We start from the raw sequence: 22962 nt of genomic DNA, 5'->3' as shown, positions 1-22962 counted from the left end.
TGAAAAGTCTATAAAAGATGAACTGCTCCAAACATTCTGTTGCTTAACAAAACTATCAATCACTTTGGCACATAAAGTGAATGAATAATATAAACACAGCATCTAAAGCATCAACTTGACCTTCAAAATATTAGGAATGCGCTGAACAAAAGTAGTAACTTATTACAAAGAACTACTTGTGGTGGAATTACATTTAACAAGTCAGTAAGGCGAAAAAGGAAAAACAAAAATGAATAAAGTTTGAATGATAATAAAATTTCCCCAGAAAGCTACACCTCCATGTGATGTACAGAAAACAATTCTAACATACATCAATGTTTATTACAGAGTTCTGAACTCAAAGGAAAGCCAAAATTGAAGGGTCATCCAACATAGCAGTCGGATTAGGTAATTACAACATGTTACTATCACAATAAAACGTGTTGACAACCAGTACAAGTTCACTAAAATTTGAAGAATACAATATACCAAAAATAACCAAAGTTGCAAAGGGCCCCAGAACAATGTAAAATAATATTTTGAGTAAACAAATTGGACTTAGGAGGAAGATCTATTTACAGCTCAGAGACTGTCATTGGAAAAAGTGCCTCACCTCATTATAGATCTCAAGATATGAAACACGAAGAAGAAATTCCTTGCCGGGCGTCTAGAATATCATATAAACAGAAGTTATTCGCAGGCATCTAATCGGATTAGATAAAGAAATTTTCATTTCATGAAGATTTGCATTGATTACCTCTTGAATGATGCTGAATACATCCTTCACAGCTAATGGTATGATTCCAGGAGACTTTTGCTCTCCCTAGAAGAAAAAAGAGAGTTTGCTTAAGCTAAGCCGGTTAAAAAAGGAAGCAATTTAAATATCTGAAACAGATGGTGAAATTAGCCCTATCAAAATAAGTAAATGAAGCCAAATGATGCACAGCGGCATAGGGAGAAAAAAGAATCAGGTATTAAAAGGGAGATGGGGAGAGAGAGACCGAGAGAGGAAGAGAGAAAATAAAATAACATCAATTTCTAATTCATCGTCAATAGTTTCAATTAGGAGCAAATGAATACCACATTTGTAGAGATAAGGTTTACAATATAAGATCAACTAAAATTAAATTCATATAAAAATATAAAATCCTATCTAAACTTAAATTTTAAACCAAATATCATCCAAAAAGATAATTAATGCGAAGTTTAAATTAAAATAATCTTAAAATCAGAATAAACTGAAACAAACAATCAATCCATCAATTTCCATAAGCTAGAAAAAACTCTTCTCCTAAAGAATTGCATGGAATGCCTTTGCTAAGCAATCGGATAACCATGGTAGAGTGGGTGGAAAAAATGTTTTATGAATATTCATCATATCTTCAACATATGCACGTTGAACATAGAAATTAGCATGTGGATACTTTGGATACTGACTTATCAATGAATAAAAAATCTTCCTCAAAACAACCCCAAAGAATATTGGTCACTTGACAATGGTAATTAATGGTAACATGAGTTCAACCCTATAGGAATGTATAAAATAGCATTTTTCTCTCCATCTATTAAGGTTGGGGAGTTACAACAAGGACTGGAAACTACACAAACTCAGCTGCAATGAGATTTTATCCTAATTGTGAGCTTGATGATTCATTTTAATATGAGCATAATTGTGACCTTGATGATTCTATATTTGAAGATGAACTTGAATGAGAGACTGGAGTAGCGGATGGTTCTGTCTCAAGGGAATTTTTCTTTTTTAGGATTTTAAACATTTTTTTTTAATTTAACATTCTGATTATTGCATATAGATAATTAGCATGTATTATATTAAAGACAAATTAAAGAATAAAAATTTAATTGCACTTAATTTTAAAAGCATAATCTGTCCTTCATAGTATGGGGCTATTTCGAACTTCTTAGATGTCGACCTCACATTCCAAAATTTAAATAACAACAGCCTGCCTTATCTTGCATTTATATGACATTGGATATTATGGCTTTAAAGGAGATTAAATAGAGTTAAGCTAGCAATCCTATCCAAGTAGTAGTATAAGTCTAGAAGAGTCGGGCTTTCTTAAACCGACTCAATTAGAGGTATAAATGAGTCGAGTTGAGTTTTGGAACCATCAAGCTTAGCTCGTCAGAAAGAGAGCGAGCTCAAACTCGAGCTCAAAAGGCGAGCTAGAGCTCGAGCTCAACCCACTGTAAACGAGCTCAAGCCGACTCGCAAGCCTAGGCAGTCGTCCGCGAAACCTTCAACCAACAAAACTTCGCACCTCCGTTCACGAACACGCCCGAAGAGCTTGCGAGTCGAGCTGTGTGTTATTCAAACTCGAGCTAGATAAGTTGTCGAGCTCTAAATCATGTTAGAGCTTAACTCACGAACTCGATAAGCTTGACTCATTGAGCCTATTAATGAATCAAACCCGAGCCGGCTCGCGAGTCAGCTTGACTTGGTTACAACCCTAGTTTTAATACATTTCATTAGATTAGGTTTGAGTCACAATCCATAGTCGCTCACCTTAGATCGCAGTTCTAAGATGTATTTCTAAATCATAAGTCATCACCTTCTAGTCATTGTCCTGATCTAGCAATTGGGAACATAAGTCTAAACTTTCTAATAAAATGTCAATTCAAATAAAAATAAATCTCATTATAAAACATTAACCCCAACCACCAGATAGACTGAAGCACTTCTAAGTTTCTCAGAATCCATGGCTCCCTACTCTTCATCCTATGACATCCAAAAAGAATTGCTCAACCTTGAACCAATCTCGTTTGATAATTTCAAAACTTCTCAACCATTGCCTTAAATTTTGAAATCCTAAAAATATTAACCACTTCTTTAATCGAGAGTGTTATCAAGGGACTTAGCTCTTTTGGAGTGTAATTAACCATAAGAATTTGTCTTTACGAGAAAATTATAACTTAAAGGTGTCAAAAAGGGTCAATGGGTCGGGTTCGGGTCCAACCCATCCTGCAAGGTAGAACTGCCTTATATAATTCTTGTCTCATGTCTTTCCAATCGGAAGTAGGGTATTCGCCACGAGACTCTTTATGACCTTTCAACCTCATCCAAAATTGACGAGCACTATCGTTCCGGCGAGACTTAGCAATGCTGATCTGGTGGAACTTAAAATACACGTGATTCAAAATAGTCCTCTAATTATCTAACCCATTCCCTAAAGTAGTAAGGGTCCGAGAAACCATCAAAGGTGGGTAGACGGTAATGTGATTCTAAGTGAGGTTGGTGTGGCTTAAGGTCATGTCTAGGCTAACATGCGGAGTGGGGCACCTTCCGACTAGCATGATCGACCGAATGGGGCACGTACCTAGAGTGGGGAGAGTCAGCATGTTTCTCCTTCATGGTTTTAGTTATATAGCCCACTAGATTATCCAACTTCTTTTGAAGTCCTATCGGGTCCATTGGGAAGCGCTAAGTGATACCTAAAGAAGATTGGGTATTTGGGTGTAAGGGACAACACTCTACAAGAAGAAAACATAATTATGACTCGCTATAAGGTGCAGAAAATTACTGTACAGCAAGCTACAAGAGAGACTTAAGTGATCTAGACAATTAGGATGGTTGTTGTGTTGAGGACAGCACCTAAACACTTAATCAGACTCACCTAAAGGTCACTAGATGGTGCAGGAATGGTTTGGACAGCAAGATACAATGGTGGTTTAAGTATCCTAGGCACTTAGGAAAATTGTAGGGTTGAAGACAACACTAAGACACTTAAGAACTAACCTAAAACTCACTAAATGAATGCAGGAAATATGTGGACAGCAAGCATAACAGTGAATTAAAATATTTTAAATGATGCTATGCATGCAATAATAAAGATTATAGTTAGACAAATCCCTAGGATGACTTCTAGCACATGTTATGCATGCCTACCATGCTCTGATACCAAGATGATGTATAACAAACATGTGAAGATGAGTTGCTTAAGGAAATTTGCACGCTTAATATTTAGAGACCACAATTATTATATCTTTATAGAGACTTTAAACGACGAGATAAAACACAAAGAGTGATAAAGCATAAGCTTAGGCTAAATCACATGTATAAGAGTTAAGAGCATGGAACAATCAATTAACCTATCATTGCATACGTGAAAGGTTTCACCAAGAAATCCCTAGACTAACAATGAGATTAATACTATGAAGGATCCTCACAGAACTCTATAATTTACTAGGCTTTAGCGGAGGAATAACACAATCTCGGTGAATCAATTAATTCCACAATTGAAAGTAACTAGAAAAATAAAAGAGTGAGGGAAAGAGTTCACCGAATCCTGGTTTGGGGCTTTGGGGGCAGCAACTAGAAGGTCTTTCCAGTCAGGACAATCGCCTCCTTTGGTTGAATTTCATCTGAACAGCAACCCGGATCCTGTTCGGAGAATTGGGGCAGTAGCTGGAGGTCTTGGGAATAGCATAACTGTTATTTTTGTTGCCGAAATTCTTCTGGACAGCAGCTTCCTATGTTTTGAGTTTCATGGCAGCACTTAGAACTTGTCCAGAATTCTGGACAGCACGTTGGAGAGGAGAAATTCAGGGTTTGCCACTTTCTGGATGCACAAAAGCTGGGGGAATGTGATGGGGAGTTTTGTGGACAGCTATGCGAGTAATGTTAGAATTTAATTACCTGCTTAGGTGGCACATGTAAATGTGTAATTAAATTCCCAATTCAAATAGGAGAGAGGCGGTGAGGGGAGAGTGGGGCGGTTTGGATGGAGGATTGGTTAGGTTAGAGAGGGGGCGGGAAAGTTATAACCAAATCTGAAATTAATTTCAGATTCTAAGAAGATTTGGAGGGACTTAATTTAAAATTTGAATTCAAATTAAAGTGTGATTAGGAGCCTTGATAGGAAGCAATATGGAAAGCCCATTAATGAGGGAGGCCGGCGGCATTATGAGAGGGAGGCGGATGTGGGGATAATTAGAATAGCTTCCTATTTGGTCTTCCTAATTTAGGAAGAGAATAAATCACTCCAATCTAATTTAAAATTAAATTGGGATGAGATTCAAGACTAATATAACTTTCTAATTTATGAAATTATTTGAATTTCAAATGTTGAGATTAATTTCCCAAATCATTTAGGCTATTTAGGTCAAGGAGAGGGGAAGCATGTGGCCGGAGGTGGAGCTTGGGGGGTTTAGTAAGGAATTGATGGTGGAGCCAAGATGGGGGAGTTGGGCACGGGTGGTGGGGGAGAGAAGGATAAGGGAGGCCGACGGGTCTTGAGGTGGTGGTCGGGTAGGGGAAAATGAGGGGGTGGTGGAAGAAGGAGCAATCCGGCGGCGAGGAAGAGAGGGAGAAGGTCGGAGGAGATGATAGGAACAAAAAAATAAAGCCACGAACCTCAGACCCTTCCAAAGATTGACGGGTATTGCGATTGTCCACACCTTGGGTATTCCTTCTTCTCTCAAGCACTCAACATTGAGGGAGACAAAGAAAACTCAGAATTTTATTAATCAATGATCATCCCAAAATACAAGAGAACTTGATGTAGACAAAGGGGGGGTCAACTCATGTCCAAAATAATATGAATTTTGGCTTCCCTTGAGTCTACTAGCTCAATCAAAATTGAGCTAAAATTTTAGCTCATTTATGAGCTAGTCTTTAGTTCATTTATTGAACTAAGGGTTAGCTCATTATTAGCTAACATTTTAGTTCATTTATTATCTTACTTTTTATTAAATGTTATTTAGAGTTTTAAAGTCTTCTTTTATGATATCTCTTGGGGTTCCAAAAAGGGCTTTTGGAATCCCAAGATAGGTGTTTGGTATTCCCATGCATGACTCCTTGGTTTCCTCCATGGTTTCATTGCATTTGCCCCCTTGGATTCCGGCCGGCTGCTGGTTTCCCGTGCCTGGGCTCCTTTTCCATGCGGCCTCCTTGGTTCCGTGTGGCTGCTACTTCGGTTCCCATGGCTGTCACTTCGATTTCTTGGCTTGGGATTTATTTTTAGGTGTTTTAATGTTTTGATGCTTAATTTCTTGTGTTAGAATTAATGTAATGTGTCTCTTTGTATTCCCTTTCATACCTATATATATGGGGAATTGTTTATATTTGAAATACAAGATGTTGTTAAGAAAATGTAATTTTTGGAAAAGCTTTAACCTGCGGGTTTGCTTTGGAAATCCTGCGGGCTCTTTCCACCCTTCTTTCTCATCCCCTCCGGAAATCCTGCGGGCTCTTTCCAACCTTTCTTCTCGGGCTTCTAACCTCTTTCGTCTATTCGCAAGTGCCACTCCACCTGTATCCTTCTTCTCTAAGTGAAGCAACTTTAGGGTGTCTTTTTATTTTATTTGGTGTCGTTTGTAAGAGTTTAAGTTGTTGAAATCAACGTTTGTAGTTTTAATTTCCGCTGCTTAGTCTTAATTAAGTTACCTCTTCTTTTTGAGGTATTTTGAGTCTTCTTTTAGTTAGGAAGTCTGTTTCTTTTTGTGATCAAAAAATATAGGGTCCCCTATATTTTTTTATTGCATCATTTGGTATCAGAGCAAGTTAGGAAATTTTAGGATTGTGGTTTGTCAAGTTAGTTTGTCAAATTTTATTTTTAAGTCAAGTCAAGTTGTGAGTCTTGTGAGTCTTGTCTTAAGTTTAGATTGAGTTTTTTAAATCTTTTTTGTGAGTCGGTCAAAAAAAATGGAAAAAAACAAAAAAATAGCTTCATTCATGGAGGAGATCAATCATGACAATCCTGACGTCCCACTCCCGTTGGACAGATAGATTCCTAAAGAAGGTGATTCAACGGATCCACTTCAAGACCGACTATACAAGCTTCAGTATCACATGTTCCTATGTGATCAAAAATTCGAGAAGTATAAAAGATATCTACAACAGTAATTCGAGAAGGAGCAGGAAGAAATTCTGAAAAGATTTGGCGAGAAACTCAAAGACCTGGATGAACAGTATGCACCGCCTCAAGGGAATCATCAACTAATTCATCAGGAGCTGAATTCGCAAGAAGGGGAGTCTGATGTAGACAAGGGGGGTCAACTCATGTCCAAAATAATATGAATTTTGGCTTCCCTTGAGTCTACTAGACTCAATCAAAATTGAGCTGAAATTTTAGCTCATTTATGAGCTGGTCTTTAGTTCATTTATTGAACTAAGGGTTAGCTCATTATTAGCTAATATTTTAGTTCATTTATTATCTTACTTTTTATTAAATGTTATTTAGATTTTTAAAGTCTTCTTTTAATACTGTCTCTTGGGGTTCCAAAAAGGGCTTTTGGAATCCCAAAATAGGTGTTTGGTATTCCCATGCATGACTCCTTGATTTCCTCCATGGTTTCATTGCATTTGCCCCCTTGGATTCTGGCAGGTTGCTGGTTTCCCGTGCCTGGGCTCCTTTTCCGTGCGGCCTCCTTGGTTCTGTGCGGCTACTGCTTCGGTTCCCACGGTTTCCACTTCGATTTCTTGGCTTGGGATTTATTTTTAGGTGTTTTAATGTTTTGATGCTTAGTTTCTTGTGTTAGAATTAATGTAATGTGTCTCTTTGTATTCCCTTTCATACCTATATATATGGGGAATTGTTTATGTTTGAAATACAAGATGTTGTTATGAAAATGTAATTTTTGGAAAAGCTTTTAACCTGCGGGTTTGCTTTGGAAATCCTGCGGGCTCTTTTCACCATTCTTTCTCATCCCCTCCGGAAATCCTGTGGGCTCTTTCCAACCTTTCTTCTCGGACTTCTAACCTCTTTCGTCTATCCGCAAGTACCACTCCACCTGTATCCTTCTTCTCTAAGTGAAGCAACTTTAGGGTGTCTTTTTATTTTATTTAGAGTCGTTTGTAAGAGTTTAAGTTGTTGAAATCAATGTTTGTAGCTTTAATTTTCGCTGCTTAGTCTTAATTAAGTTACCTCTTCTTTTTGAGGTATTTTGAGTCTTCTTATAGTTAGGAAGTCTGTTTCTTTTTGTGATCAAAAAATATAGGGTCCCCTATATTTTTTTGATTGCATCAAAACTAGCCTATAAATAGGCCTCATGAAAAGTAAAGAAACAAAAACTAAAATGCCCTTCGGACTACAACACCACATGATCACCCATAGGGGTAAAATGGGAAAAATGGAAATATAAAATAAACTAGTACATAAAACACATAGAAAAAATAAACTCCAGATCGTAGTCGCTGATCTCTGATGTCCTCATCAGTATGTCTCTCAATGTGAAAACCAGAGGTTTGAGAAGAAAAAGCTTGATTTTATTGTACACAATCATCCCTATTTATAGATCAATACAGGTTTTCTTAATAGAGAAACAAATCATTACAGAATAATGACTAATTGCCTTAATATAATCCTTCTTAAATCATCTTCCTAGCTTATGGAAAGTGTTTCAACGTGGGCTTCCCACGGATCTCTTATTTGGAGCCATGATATCCATATGAGAACGTAAGGCTGAGATTTAATACTCCCCCTCAAGCTGGGGAATATAGATCTGTTATTCCCAGCTTGTCAATCATTTTGAGAAAGGCAGAGTTGTCCAACCCTATGGTAAGGATTTCTGCAAGTTGATATTTTGATGATACATGATTGATACATATTAGACCACTATCTAATTTTTCTTTAATGAAATGTATGTCCACTTGTATGTGCTTGGTCCTGTCATGTTGGACTGGATTCTGAAAATTCAAACTACATTTTAGAGGAATTACCTTTGTGGATATTTTACAGTATATTTCTTCTGTGTATCTTAACTTCTTGCAATAACTACATCAAAAGGAGTCTTTATATTTGAATTTTGCAGAGTCATTACCTTTCTCCTTCCATGAAGTTTCCTTGGTTACCATTTATGAGCCTTCAACAGCTTTTGGCTCCAACATTACACCTTGTCGACTTTCTTCAGCGTGGATGATAGCTTTTGTTACATTGGTGTCTCCTCTTTGCCAAGGATCTGGACTCTTGATCAAATTCGACATTTTGTCTGCAAGAAAATCATTAACTCTATCTTTTTCAATAAAGTTCTTCAGAATAGCAGCATCTTCGAGACATTTGGTCTTAATGCATCTGTAGTGATCGAGTTCTTTCCATGGATTTTATAGGATAGTAGCATACTCTGTCACGGTCTTGCTTCCTTGTTTTGTGCTTCCTTCTTTGAATATGATTTCAAAGATTTAAGAAGCATCCCAAGCTTTTGAATAAGTTTGTATGCCAGCATCCCATATAGCCTTTGCAATGGAAAGGAATATAAATGTATCGCAAATTTTTGGAGACATGAAATTCCATAACCATGACATAATCAGGGAGTTCGTTTCATCCCATGCCCAAAAATAGGATCTCCTTCTTTTGGTCCTCCAAGGAGGTGGTGTATTTTTTTTACTTTCCCTTTTAAGTAGGTCTTCACAAATTGAGACCAATTTAAGCAGTTTTTCTCATTTAGACGATAGGAAGGTTGCATGCTTTGAAGGTCACCTCGTCCTTGGTGCACCATAGGATCCTCAAATTGGTCAGTGCTCGGAGAAGAATTAATTTCTAACATTTTTGGGTCAAATAATAGTAATGAAGACTATCTATTTGATTCTAGACAACAATGAAGGCTTCCAAAAAATAAGATCCCTCCGATCTTTAGTTGCGGCAATAAAGGCTGAAGATTTATTTTTTAATAATCAATTGGTCAAACTCTTAAAAGGACTTGGATCGGATAGATAGGACACGCAAGCAGAAGTCGACTCCGGATCAGGAGTTGTCTTTGGTTTTTCCGCACGATTGTCCCTCAGGTCGCAAGCAAGAGTTGGTTTTGTGCTCGGTTCTTCCGGTTGGTCCTTCCATATGCGAGCAGGAGTCTCGTATGTGTCTTCCGGTCGGCTAGGGCCTTCTGCAACAACGTCTGTCTTCGACAAAGCTATACTCCGCCATCTATTAGCAAGGTTCCGTCCTCAAGGGGCTCTGTATGTGCTCTCCATCTTCGGCAAGGCTTCGTCCGGCGTCTGTCGGCAAAGCTCCGTCCGCAAGTAGGCTCTGATTTCTTCTTATTTTCCTCCAACGACAATCTACGATCATTCTTTAACGAAAATGAAGGTAGTTGGCTATGATAACATGTGAAAAATAAGAGGTTTGAGAAGAAAAAGCTTGATTTATTATACACAATCATCTCTATTTATAGATCTATACAAGTTGTCCTAATAGTGAAATAAATAATTACAGAATAATGACTAATTGCCTTAATATGATCCTTCCTAAATCATCTTTCTAGCTTATGAAAAGTGTTTCAACATGGGCTTCCCACAAATCTCTTATTTGGAGCCGTGAGATCCATCTGAGAACATAAGGCTGAGATTTAACACTCAAGATGATATGTTATTCTTAAAGTAACATTCCATCACAAAAATAGGAGAGCACAATGAATCTGCGTAATTTTATTTTCCCATAAGCTCGTGATGGATGCTTCAGTTAGAGAAGAGTCAAGTTATGTTCTTGTGCAAAGTGGAGGAGCATATGAAGGGGGTTGTGGCAAGATGTTACAAATGAAAATTAAGTTTTTAATTTAATCTCCAAAAATAAAAAAAGAAAGGAAAATGAAGACTATGATATCAAACAATGCAAAGTATCAAATAGAGGAAAGAATCAAGTATTAAAAAGAAAACTCAAGAGACAACAAGAGAAAAGAGTAAGATAATAAAATTCAATTTTGTGGGTCCCAACTAACTTGGTAAATATTTGAGAAGTTATTGCCAAGGACCTAGAAAGATGAGAATTTGCACTCATCATTCACACAAAATACACACATCAATTCCAAATTCATCATCAATTGATTCTATTAGAATCCATTAATACCAACTTGAAAAAAAAAAGAGTTTACAAGATAATATCAAAGTGATTAAAATAAAATCCTCTCTAAAGCTATATAATCCAAATTTCAAATCAAAAATTATCCAAGACTATAATTAAAATGCATTCCAAATTAAATTAAATATTTAAATTCACTTTTACCAACTCTGATTTTTGTACTTTCAATGTCTTGGTGATGCAACACATAGAATTAAGTTCAAAGAGTGTTTTAGGAGCAAAGGGAAGCAATAAACTCAATGCTCGCTTGTAAAATGCAAGCTCGCAATAAACTATGTATGTAGCATCGCTTAGCCACATAATGTCATAGCATTGTGCGTTGAACTCCTACTCAAAGTAAAATATTGTTTTAAATAATTAAATTTCAATGTTTTATTCAATATATGCCATAGTAATTAGGTACGAACATTTGCTTCTTTTCACCATTTCTCCTAGTCATTAAGTCTTTACTTAGTTTAGGGTTTAGGGTTTAGGGTTTAGGATTTAGGGTTCTCAATCCCCCATCAAAGCTAGTATCTTCTAAATAGTTATTCTCTTCACACTCACTACCTAACAAATTCTTATACGCTTACTCACTAATTCTTGTTGTTAACGTTAATGATTCTTGATCACAAGCTTTTTCACAATAAAACTTCTTCATGTCTGATCTTCACATTCACTCCTGATTTACACTACCTCCATGTATATTCTTACATAAGTTTAACATATCTACCTTTAATTTCTTTTTGGTTTAAAATAGCTAAAAATTACTATTATAAACCATCATTATATTTGTTGAAAAATTATTATTTTATATTTTAAGTTTTGTTAATTAAAGGTGGATAATATATATATAACATTAATGTCACAACCCAGCCCGGATGCTCTATTTAACAAGGCGGGAACTCAAAATCGAACAATACAACATACAACTTTCTCATTTTACTAAAGAGCCACTATTTCATAATTTCCTCGAATATTTAACATTTGTATAAATTATAAATTACATGTTGTCATTTGCACGCCGTCTTTTGTAGACGAACTCTTCCATTTCAGCCATTTCTAAATCTTTGGAGAATTACCTGAAAATATTTATTTAATTGAATGAGTTTACAAAGTAAACTCAGTGGGTAACTGATATAACAATTAACATGCATGAAATACAATACATATACCTTTGATATATGTCCATTCAATTAACATTTGAAATACAATATAAATTTTCATTAATAATAAATCAAAGAAAAGTTATAAGATATGAATTTTTACTTACAACCAGCAAATTTTCTAAATCCCAAAATCTTTTTTTTTCTTTATCAAAATCTCTTCCCCTCGCTCCCAAATCTCTTTTGTTTCCCTTTATGAAAGTATCTTTTGCTTTAAATGAAGTAAAACAAGAAAATTTATAGGAAAAATGGGAAGAAAATTCAACAAACATTCTTCCCTCTTTCCCTCGGTCGTTCCTCACGTTCGTTGAAATTTCTTCCAAATTATCACTTCGTTAGCGATAGGAAAGAAAAGAATTGATAAATCTTATCCTCCCACGCAATCATTCTCTAAAAATGGCAAAACGGATCTCAATTTCCTTCCATTGCATGTGTTCGGTCCGCCCAGCCCCGTCCAAATAATCAACCATCATAAATAATAAAAAACAAACTAAAGGAGAACTCTATGGGGCTACAAATTTCTGAAAAAATCATCTAGATCATGCTCACTAGCTCAAAATGATATGACTTCTGCCTCTTGTTTTTTCAATTTCTTAAATAATACTCCTCACACATGAATCCTAATTCATGAGCCATTAGCTATATAGCAAATATTGCCAACCTTTTAAAAAAAATTATATATATATATATATTGCCAACCTTTTTAAAATCTATAAGCACTACCTTAGCGATAGAAAAACAAGTGATCGATAGTTTTAGGATAATTGTTGCAAGTCAAGAAAATATTTTAATTTATAAAATTATTTGCTCTTAGTAATATACTACATATACCTCATCTTAAAATAAATCTTCTATCAATCAATAAAAACACTAAAAACCCTACGAGTGAAAGATAACTATTTTTGCTAATCATTGTGTATTATGGGGCTTTATTATGGGGAATACTATTGGATTATAATTTCTTGAAAAAATAAACCACTTCTCATATTTCTTCATTTCCGCCCTCAAAACAAAGAACATTTGGAAACATTATAGGTTAAGGCATCTCTATTTCAAAATCCTACAATACATGATATGCACTTTTACCACATGAAATGCAGGAATCTATAAATATAGAAAAATCTATATACTAGAAAATAACTTTAGAAAATCATAATTTTTATTTTACCAGCTGAAATTCAATAATATTACAGTCAACATATTTTATACTAATCATATATGTCATATAAAAAGTTACACGATAAAAGTACGGTAAATCAGGAGAAAATGCACTTTTATCCTTTTTGGGGAAAACTAAATTACTAAATATAAAATCATTAAAAATAAAAGTATGTTTTAGGTTACTATGATCAAAAGACTTTCCAATTGAAACAACGGACAAAAATGATTAAAACCAAGCTTTCTCTCTCTTCCCTCTCTCCTATTCCTCACTTTTTCCCTCTTTTCTTCCACGGCAAGCCACAAATGGGGAGGAGGAAATGGCTTAGTGCTTAGGTTTAAAATTTAATATATAAAAAAATACTATTTGTGGCCTAGCACCACGGCGCTCAAACATTGCAGTGTCGCATGCTGATTCTTGGCGTTGCCACTTCGAATTATTTTCAAATTTTTCTGAGACTAGGGCGCTAGAGCGCCAAAATACCCAACACCGCAGTAATCCATTTTAGAAATTTTAGAGATTTTTTATTATTTTTCATTTTAAAATAATTTTCGTAATTATTAGGTTGTTACAAAAATACTCTCAATAGTGATTGACTAATCATAGAAATTAGATAGATAAATTCTTACCCAAAAATAACTTCCACTCAAAAATTTGTCAAAAAATATTTAAGTGCATTACGTATGTTCATAACTCCTTATCCAAAAACAATGCAACGTTAACCATAATTCTAAAACTCTCAAATGAGTTTTTATTGAGTATATCTTCACTCAAAAAGAATATAAATGTTATCACCCTATCAAAAAAATTTATTTCAAAAAAATTTTACTTTTGATGAGAAATAAAGCTTTTTCAATCAAACTCATTTTCAAGGGGAGAACTCTCAACGAGAAAATAAATTTGATGAGACAACAATCATTCATCTTGACATTCCTACAACACAAATTCCAAAAATTCAAATAACATACCATTCAATCATATACAAGAAGGAATATACCCAGCTGAAATCTCCAGCAAGCTCAAGACTCAGAATAATTATCAGATAATAATAATCAACTCATCACCACACACCCTTCTATATTTCATCTCCTAATACACATAATTTCATCTTTTTTTCTCCCACCCATAAAATATTTTTACAGACTTCAACTCTCATTTCATTAAAATACCACAGACTCGATTTGAGGCACCTGAAATTAAGAATTGGAAGAATAGCATGACAAAAGAGATACATGCTCTGAAATAAAATCATACTTTGGAGATTCTTAAACCACCAAAAGGGGAAAAAACAATAAGATGCAGATGGATTATTTTTATAAAATATAAAGCAAAAGAAAGCATAGAATAATGAGGATTTTAAAAATCATACCAAATTGGCTGGTTCAATCGGTTCAACCGTAAAACGGTCTTAAGGTCAGTCCGGTTCATCCCTAAAAATTGTTTCTACATCGAATCAGCCAGAACCGGCCAGAACCCTAGTTCAACCAACAAACCGCTGAACCAACCATGGTTCTCTTGAACCGGCCGGTTCAATTTTTGAATTATTTTAAAATATTAAGTATTATTTAAAATTTAATTTTAAATTTTAAATGATTAATTTTAAATTAGAAATTTCCAACAAAGCATTTCACAAAGTTTTATCACTTTATGTGAGATATTACTCCATCTTAACTCAAACACAATATAAAATAAAAGCATTATCAAGATAAAGTTCCCCAAGTGATGTAGGACTAAAAAAGTTGAAATGTTTACCTATTAAGTTTACAACATAGTAATATACACTATATATTTTAAAATAGATTTTTTAAATAAACTATTTATGATATAAATAATATTTATTTTTAATTAATAATGTTAAATAAATTATATTCTTCATTTATTATTTTATGTATTATAAAAATTATTTATTTATTTATTTATAATAAATGATCTAATCTAACCTCAAAATTTTATAAATGTAAAATTGTAATAAGAATTTAATACATAATTTATAAGTGTAAATTATATCTAAATATATAACATATATTAATAATAATTTATATTAAACTTATAAATTTATACGTAAGTTACATTTTTGTTAAATTTGAATTAAATTTAAATATTGAATATGCTTAAGTTTAAAATTATATAAGATATTATTAATGAATAAATTCAATTTATTTTTTAATAAAAAATGTATATTATTATATGATGATTATATCATCTAAATTTTATTCATTACGTCATCCGGTTCGACCCTAGTTCGACCGGTCGAACCGGTAGAACCGTGAAACTCTCCTTCTAGTTCATTGACCTGCCCGATTTTCACAACCTTGAAAAGAATATAAAGCAAAACTGGTAGACGAAGGATATTCTCAATCCTATGAAATTAATTATCAATAAACTCTTGCTCCTATTGCGAAACTAAATATAATATGCATCTCAATTTCTCTTATAGTCAATCCTAGATGATCTATAAAGCAGCATGATATTAAGAATACTTTCCTACATAACAATGTTGAAGATGTTTATAAGTTCACAAAGAACTAAGTGTGGAAATTATAATAAATTATGTATGGCCTGAAACCATCTTTGAGAGCATGATTTAACAAATTCACAAAATCCATAAATGAAATTAGATACAAACAAGCTAAGAAGATCATATCCTCTAAATGAAAATTCCAATGATGATAAAATATCAATCATCATCTTATATGTTGATAATATAAATGTCACAAATGATGATAATAGAGAAAATGAGTCTATTAGATAAAAGTTTGCTAAATAACTTAGATCAAAAAATTGGGCAAACTCAAACAACTCTAGAGAATAGAAACTACTCAATCAAAATAAGGGATACTCTCTCTAAAAAAAGAAATGTCATGGACCTACTTAAAGAAATAAAAATGACTAATTATAAACCTTGTGAAACCCCAATTGAATCAAGTCAAAAATTGGATGCAGATGAAGAAGGAAAAAAAGTAAACAATAGACAATATCAAAGATTAGCTGAAACAAATGATCTATCTATCTCACATTCATCCACGCTTCGCATTTACGCTTTTACAGTGATTCTCATCAATCAAATCATGCACAAACTCAAAGAGTTCCATCTTCAAGCTACTTATAGAATCCTCGGAAACCTTAAATCAAAACAGGTAAAAGAGCTCTCTTTAAAAAACAACTTAAGAAATTGAAAGGCAAACTGATGCAGGCTATACAGGATCACCATTGGATAGAATATCCACAGTAGGATATTATACATTTTGGGAGGAAATCAAAAAAATATGAAAGAACAAGAAACAATTTGTTATTTCAACATTTAGATTGAGTCTGAATTTAGAGTCATTACCTAAGAAATCTATGAGCTTCTGTGGATCAAATATTCTAAAAGATTTAAAAAATAAATAAATAGGGTTAATGAATATATATTATGGCAATAAAAGTCATTAACATTGCTCATAATCCAATCTAACATAATCATTAAAATCATGTAGAGGTGGATAGATATTTCATAAATAGACAAGAAAGTGAGTTGATTAGCACTACAAATGTGCTGACGGGAAATCAACTTGAGAGAAAATTTTGAAGGATCGCGGGAATCACAAGTCAACCAATTTTAATAGGGATCCTTAAAGTACAGATTAAGAGATCTTCCTATTGGATCAATCCTCATATAAACCCTATATAGGAATCCATATACCTCCTCAGCATACTCTCGCCATCGACACCTCTTGAAAACTTTTTTTCTTTTTTTTAAATAGTTTTGATTTATTTTCATTGTAAGCATTTAATAGAAATCTATAAATACTTCAATACTTTGTACAGAAAAAATTAATAAAATTCAAAATATTTTTTCTACTATCTAATTTTCTACATATCAATATAACAGAGAAAGATATACTATTTCAAAACTATAAGATCAAATTGGAGACTTCATTTCAATAATGAGATCATTTTCACTTAATATTTAAAGCATATGAGTAGCATATTCTTCACATTATGTGCATTAATATTAAATAATGAAATCGCAACTGCTTTCAGTTTAGTTCTAAAGTAAATAAAATAAATCTAAACATTCTTAGTACAAGGTAGTCAAAAACTCTCAAGTCGTTGAGAGGATTCATCAGCCTGAAATAATTGTACCTTCATCTAAGGCATATATCCAAAAACGCACGGAGAGAATAGAGGGATACAACATCACGATGACAACCCATCAAACCCCATTGTTTGACAGAAAAAGGAAAGATTGTAAAGTATGGAGCATGCAAACCGAACATGATATGTCGCACAGACGTGTTTTCTGGCCAGTCTATAGAGAGTGATCCAAGGTCAGGTGGACTTTTAGAGAATTTATATGTATAAATTAAGCTACAGCAAGCCAGATGCAGTATCCTGTCAATTAATCAAGGAATAAAATTTCATTATTTTGTTAGAATAGCAAATCTCGTTAGTTAGGCAAGGAATATTTTGGACACTTTTTTGATTGGAGGATATTTCTTTGGGTTGAAGGAACTCCATATAATAGCTCATAATGCACTTCATGGAGGTTATGTTATTTTGATGAAGAAACACATCTTTCTCCGATAGATGTGAAATTCATGCCTTGTTCCACGTATGATGCCCAAACAAAACTATTGGAATTGCAACCGCCCAATTTTTCTTCTTAATCTTTATCCATCTACTCATTTTTTTATCTGTCATCTTTGTTGTCCTGTCTCCTAGTCAACTTGCATCAGAAAATGGAGGACAAGATGTGATGCAGTTTTATGATCTTGATTTACCATTTTTCAATATTACTTTTCATGGCATTATTCACAGATATACCTCCTGAGTTGGTACACCAAACGACAACAGTGATCTTCAAAATCAGATATTCATTTCACTTATTTGGTTTTGATTTCATAAGATTTTACTTTTTGATCTTCAAAGTCAGATATTTCTTTGACTTATTTGGTTATGTTTGCAAAAGATTTTACTTTTTTCCATTTCCTTTTTATCATAGAGCATTAAGATTTATTGAAATTTACAATGATTAGTCTTACTACTTATTTTAACTTCATAATCATTTTATTTTCATGATGAATAAAATTAGCGGAGTTCTTTTTGGCATTGCTTGCAAAATCAAGGCTTCTTTCTTCCAAGTAGACTTGTAATACTAATAAAAACATCATAAGAGCAAGGCCCATAGAATTTTTTGCTCTGTTGGAGTGATTTACAAGAAAACTTAAATTTTCCTCAAACGACAAGCAAATAAAGATAGAATAAGAAGAAAAACAAGGAAAGCATTACTTACAACTGAAGGACAAAATGTTACTCACAAGTCACAACTAATCAAGGATAAAAATCACATTAGAAATTACCTTCACTTTAAGTGATTATTCAAGCATAAAAATAAAACAAAAAATTGCTTCTATGACATAAAAAGAACCTTTAGCAATGAAGAAATTACCCAAGCCTTACATGCATGGTATGAGTCTTTCCACTACTGGTAACACCATAAGCGAAAACGGTGCCTACAACATATCAGGAAAAACGATCAGCAGTCACTTTAGTTAACTACATGGCAACCAATAAAGTAACACAAGAAGGACCATTGCCTGGCATCATTATTTATTATAATTAAACATGTAAAAAAAAACTTGCAAGGCATTAGTTAGACAGCCTTTGGTACTATATGGATAAGAATATCTTATCAGAGACAACTAAAGAATCTACTAAGAATGCATAAATCTAAATGTCACAGATTCAGAATCTTCTAGAAAAAAATTTTAAGCATACATGCTTCCCATAAAATCTAAGGATGAAAAAGCATGAACATAAATAAGAACAGAAAACTCCATCAAGCAAAATGGACCGAAATTAGAGTATTAATGTGAACAACTAGCATAATAAGCTCAATAGCAGGAGAAAAAATAGGTTGAGAATACAACTAAGTTGATTCGGCAACAAAATGAAGACCAATAACCATTTAGTCATTAAGCCAACTTAAATTTGGATAAGAAGTATAAATTATCAAAGAATATATGTTAATTTTCAATACATTGTTGGTTAAATCGAGTGGGCTTTGTGAAGTTTCAACAAAATTTATAAAAAAAAAAAATAAAAAAAAAACTAGCTAAATTGCTCAAAATTTTCACATCAAGATCAACTAAATAAAAAGCCAAAACGAGAATTAAAAGTAAAAAAGAGAAGCAGTTACCATTAATTCCTTCCATAGCACCACTCACAATATGCTGTGCAGCCACATCATAAACATGGCGTGTGGTTGTTGCTGGCCCAAACACTCTATCTGAAACACCAAAGAAAGTGAGATGCTATCCACCTTGACTATCTAGTTAAAATGAGAGGAAGTGTAGATCATAAGGAAGAAAAAGGATGGATATTTAACAAAATAATATAGAGTGAGAGGAGAGAGAGAGTGTGTGTGTGTGAATATACTTCACTAGACAGCAATAATGGATCGCCACTAAATTTCAAAGGTCCTTAATCTCATACAACCAGCATATTCCAAACCTTAAAAGAGCAAGAGAAAAAGGTACATAAATTTTGGCGGATTCAAGTTTCATGTGGTAGCTGGAATAGACATCTAATCATGAAATAGCTTCAAACCACAGTAAATTTAGCTTAAGCAAATCACCTAACTAGGTTACAACAGTAGTTATTGTTTTCATCATATTTACTCACCTTTGATGCAGCTTTCGTTCCATCTAATTTTTTTGAAAAACAGTTTTGGTTTATGTGAGAAATATGCAACAAAACTCACTATTTTGGACTTGCACCTTCTCTATGACTTTATGAGCATTTGGATTAACTTATGGAACATTTAATAATTCTATGTGAAACAACAACAATAACAACACACAAGCCTTTATCCCACTACATGGGGTTGGATATATGAATTTTTTTTTCCATCGTGACATATTAAAGGTCAAATTGTCATTTAAATCTAATAAAAAGATGTGAATTTTATTTTTCTTAATTAAGACTTTTTAGTTATACAACTACTTTTCTTATCATAGCCGGATCTAATACATATACTCTTCTAACATGGTCATCGAAAGGTTGACGTTTTATGAGACCAAATCATCTAAAGTGACTATCCCTAATGTTATCTGTCACTAAAGCTACTCCAAACTTTTCACATATATACTTTGTTTTTTATCTCTATGTGTAAAGTCACTAATCCACCTAAGCATCCTCATCTATGCAACACTTAATTTTATTTTTTTTAATGGCCAACATTCTACACCATAAAGCATTGAGAGTCTAACCGCCATCTTATAAAATTTTCACTTAAGTTTGAAAGATATTTTTCTAACACAAAACAAGCCCAATGCATTCCTCTGCTTCAACCATATAACTTGAATTCTACTAATAATATCCACATCTATTTCACCATCGCTCTAAACTAATAAATCTATGTTAAAGCATCTTGACATTTTTTCATTTCACATAGCACAGCAAAAGTACAACATTAACACAATTGTAAGAAATGAATTACTTTATAAAAAAATTCCCGTATAAATAAGAGATTTCACACATACAAGTAGTTTTTCACCAAGTTGGACGAAATAACTTATTTTGAAGTTCATTAGTTATAAGTTGAACCTCTTTTTAAAGTGTTCTGGTTAAAGAATTGAACAAACAAAAAAACAAAAACAAGAAAAAAGCTGCAACAATATTAACTATAATATAAGTAGTTAACAAGGCAACAATTCAAACATGAAATTATTTGGTGAGTAGAGCATTATTCCTTGAAAAATGTAATTAGACCTAAGGCTAAATCCATAATCTACTCCTTCGAGAACTTCGCTTATGAGATAAAGTAAAAGGTTGAAAGGAATTAACCCATTTTGAGTGAGTAATTCCATACAAGAGACAAAGCTTGGTTGAATGCCTTCAAATTATTATAAATAAGCTTATTTTCTTTTGTCGCCTACAAAGGCAAAAAATAACAAATTAGCCACCCTGAAGATTCACCCAATTTTTTCTTCATACTCGGGATGACTTATCTTAAATCCACTCAAGTTTATGGGTCGTTAATTAACTATAAATAATGAAACCTTGTTGCTATTAATTCTTGCTTAATGGTGACAATGCATCTCAAAAAGTAGGGCAAATTATTGGGTCAGGTGACCGGAGGCGGAAAATAAGTTCGGACATCCAATAAAAATTTGCCGCGTCACCTTGCGCTTTAGTTGCGCTTTTTGACTTGCGCTTTAGTTGCGCTTTGGTTGCGCTTTAGTTGCGCTTTTTGACTTGCGCTTTAGTTGCGCTTTACTTGCGCTAATTTTAAAATAATATTTTATTAATATCCGGATCTATATCTGCGTTCGGTCACCTGGCCCAATAATTTGCCAAAAAGTAGACCCACAATGATTTTCACCATACTACATGGCCTTTTAAAATAAACGCATTAGAGCTATGTATGTCATATGACAAGCACGGGTAAAAGAAAAAGAGAATAAAAACTTACCAAAGCCATACGCGATGCTTGGATTATACTCGTTACGAACATTGGAGTCGCCATCAGCATACCATGCTATCTCATCCCCTTTGCTGATCTCCCGCGGGCTTCCAGCATCGAAGCAGAAACAACAACGGTTCAATGCTCCCTAGTAAGTAAAACAACAAGGCAGGCCAGAGAACAATCAGTAAAACTCTACCTGAGTGGCCGGAATCGTACAGTAACCGTGACATTCTCCTTAGATTTCTGAAATTCGGGCCGTTCGGTAGCCGGATACGAGGATGAAGAAGTGGCACCGGAAACGGGCAAGATCCTGGAGGTGATCGGGCCACGCACCGGCGCAGCCAAGGTTGCTAACGACGACGGCGTCGTCGGCCGGCTAGTAGAAGGATTCGACGGTGTTGTGGGTCTCACGCTGCCGGTGGACGGGGTCGTCGGACGGTTTCCAGGCTTTGAGCCGAGGGCCGATGCTGTCTTCCGTGATCGGAACGGTGAAATGCTCGATCTCTGAAGCCGGGAAGACATCGAAGTCCTTCACTACTTTACTATGGTTTCCGTCCCTCTCCCGCGTTAGGGCTTCAGGGCGGACGAAGGGAGAGGAAAGGGAGTCGCCGGTGGCGCTCACATGAGGCCTGCTGTGATATTTTTTTCTCTTTTTTCTTTTTTCTTTTTTCTTGCTCTGAAATAAAGAAGTGCATTCACTCCCGGTATGCTGACCGGAACAAGCAGCTGCAATCGAAACGTATAATTTTTTGGAAGCATGGCAAACTGGGCGGGGTTAGTTTATTTTGGCGGTGCCTGCAAACAGATTAACTTTTCGCCATTTGCATCCTCCTCGAGTTGGAGGGAGATTTCAAGTTTGATAACGGGACGCTTAGGCGAGGCTTGTTTCTGCATTGTGCAAGTCGAAGAGATGGCGGGGTCGAATAAATTATTAGCCTTCGGAAAAATCTGTGAAAATGAATGATGTGATATATATATATATGAATGTTTTGATGCTGTAGTAATTAACTTTTAGTGATGTGGATTTTGTGTTGGCAGCATTTGTAGGCTATTTGTATTCGTTTTTTCAGCCAATTTAGGCTTTGGTATAATTTTTTATTATTTTTAAAGCTATTTTTAATATAATTTTTTAATAAAAATTTTTATACTAAAAAATTAATTTAGAAAGCAAAAAAAAATTCTCAAACAAAATATTAATCATAATTAAGTATTAAAATGAGTATTTGTGGACCATTATTAACAATTTTAAGATTAAATGTGATACTAATCTCAAAAGCAACCCCTTGCTGCAACAGCACCACCACCTTGATCTCCTTGGATGTTTAAAGAGCCCAATTGAAAGTATACCGCTCGACTAAAGGGCAGGTGTGGGCAAAAATTGAGTGTAACAAATATTAGAAGTGCTAATAAATGATATGA

At 34.2% G+C, this 22962-nt stretch overlaps 1 protein-coding gene across 1 annotated transcript; it reads right to left on the bottom strand.

Annotated features, from left to right (window-relative positions):
• Window positions 1–514: 514 nt before the first annotated feature.
• Window positions 515–22217, bottom strand: LOC110095351 (kinesin-like protein KIN-7E, chloroplastic). Its single transcript, XM_020820857.2, has 6 exons — window positions 21740–22217; window positions 21550–21647; window positions 19273–19362; window positions 18534–18586; window positions 737–802; window positions 515–646 (listed from the first exon to the last, which is right to left on the bottom strand). The coding sequence occupies exons 1-6, from the start codon at window positions 22063–22065 to the stop codon at window positions 572–574; spliced, it is 708 nt and encodes a 235-aa protein (XP_020676516.1). The 5' UTR covers window positions 22066–22217; the 3' UTR covers window positions 515–571.
• Between the last annotated feature and the right edge of the window lie 745 nt (window positions 22218–22962).

Source organism: Dendrobium catenatum, unplaced genomic scaffold (assembly GCF_001605985.2).
Source record: "Dendrobium catenatum unplaced genomic scaffold, ASM160598v2 fragScaff_scaffold_946, whole genome shotgun sequence".
NCBI classification, from domain to species: domain Eukaryota; kingdom Viridiplantae; phylum Streptophyta; class Magnoliopsida; order Asparagales; family Orchidaceae; genus Dendrobium; species Dendrobium catenatum.
The sequence above is the reverse complement of the archived record's forward strand: the minus strand, read 5'-3'. Positions and strand labels throughout refer to the sequence as shown.

Bases quoted from the DNA above. Each gene is read 5' to 3' on its own strand.
- LOC110095351 (XM_020820857.2), bottom strand. From the start codon at position 22,065: ATGTCTTCCCGGCTTCAGAGATCGAGCATTTCACCGTTCCGATCACGG. The intron at 21,648-21,739 runs GTAGAGTTTTAC...CGATGCTGGAAG, and splicing joins GTACGATTCCGGCCACTCAG to CCCGCGGGAGATCAGCAAAG. The intron at 18,587-19,272 runs GTAACTGCTTCT...GATATGTTGTAG, and splicing joins TGCTATGGAAGGAATTAATG to GCACCGTTTTCGCTTATGGT.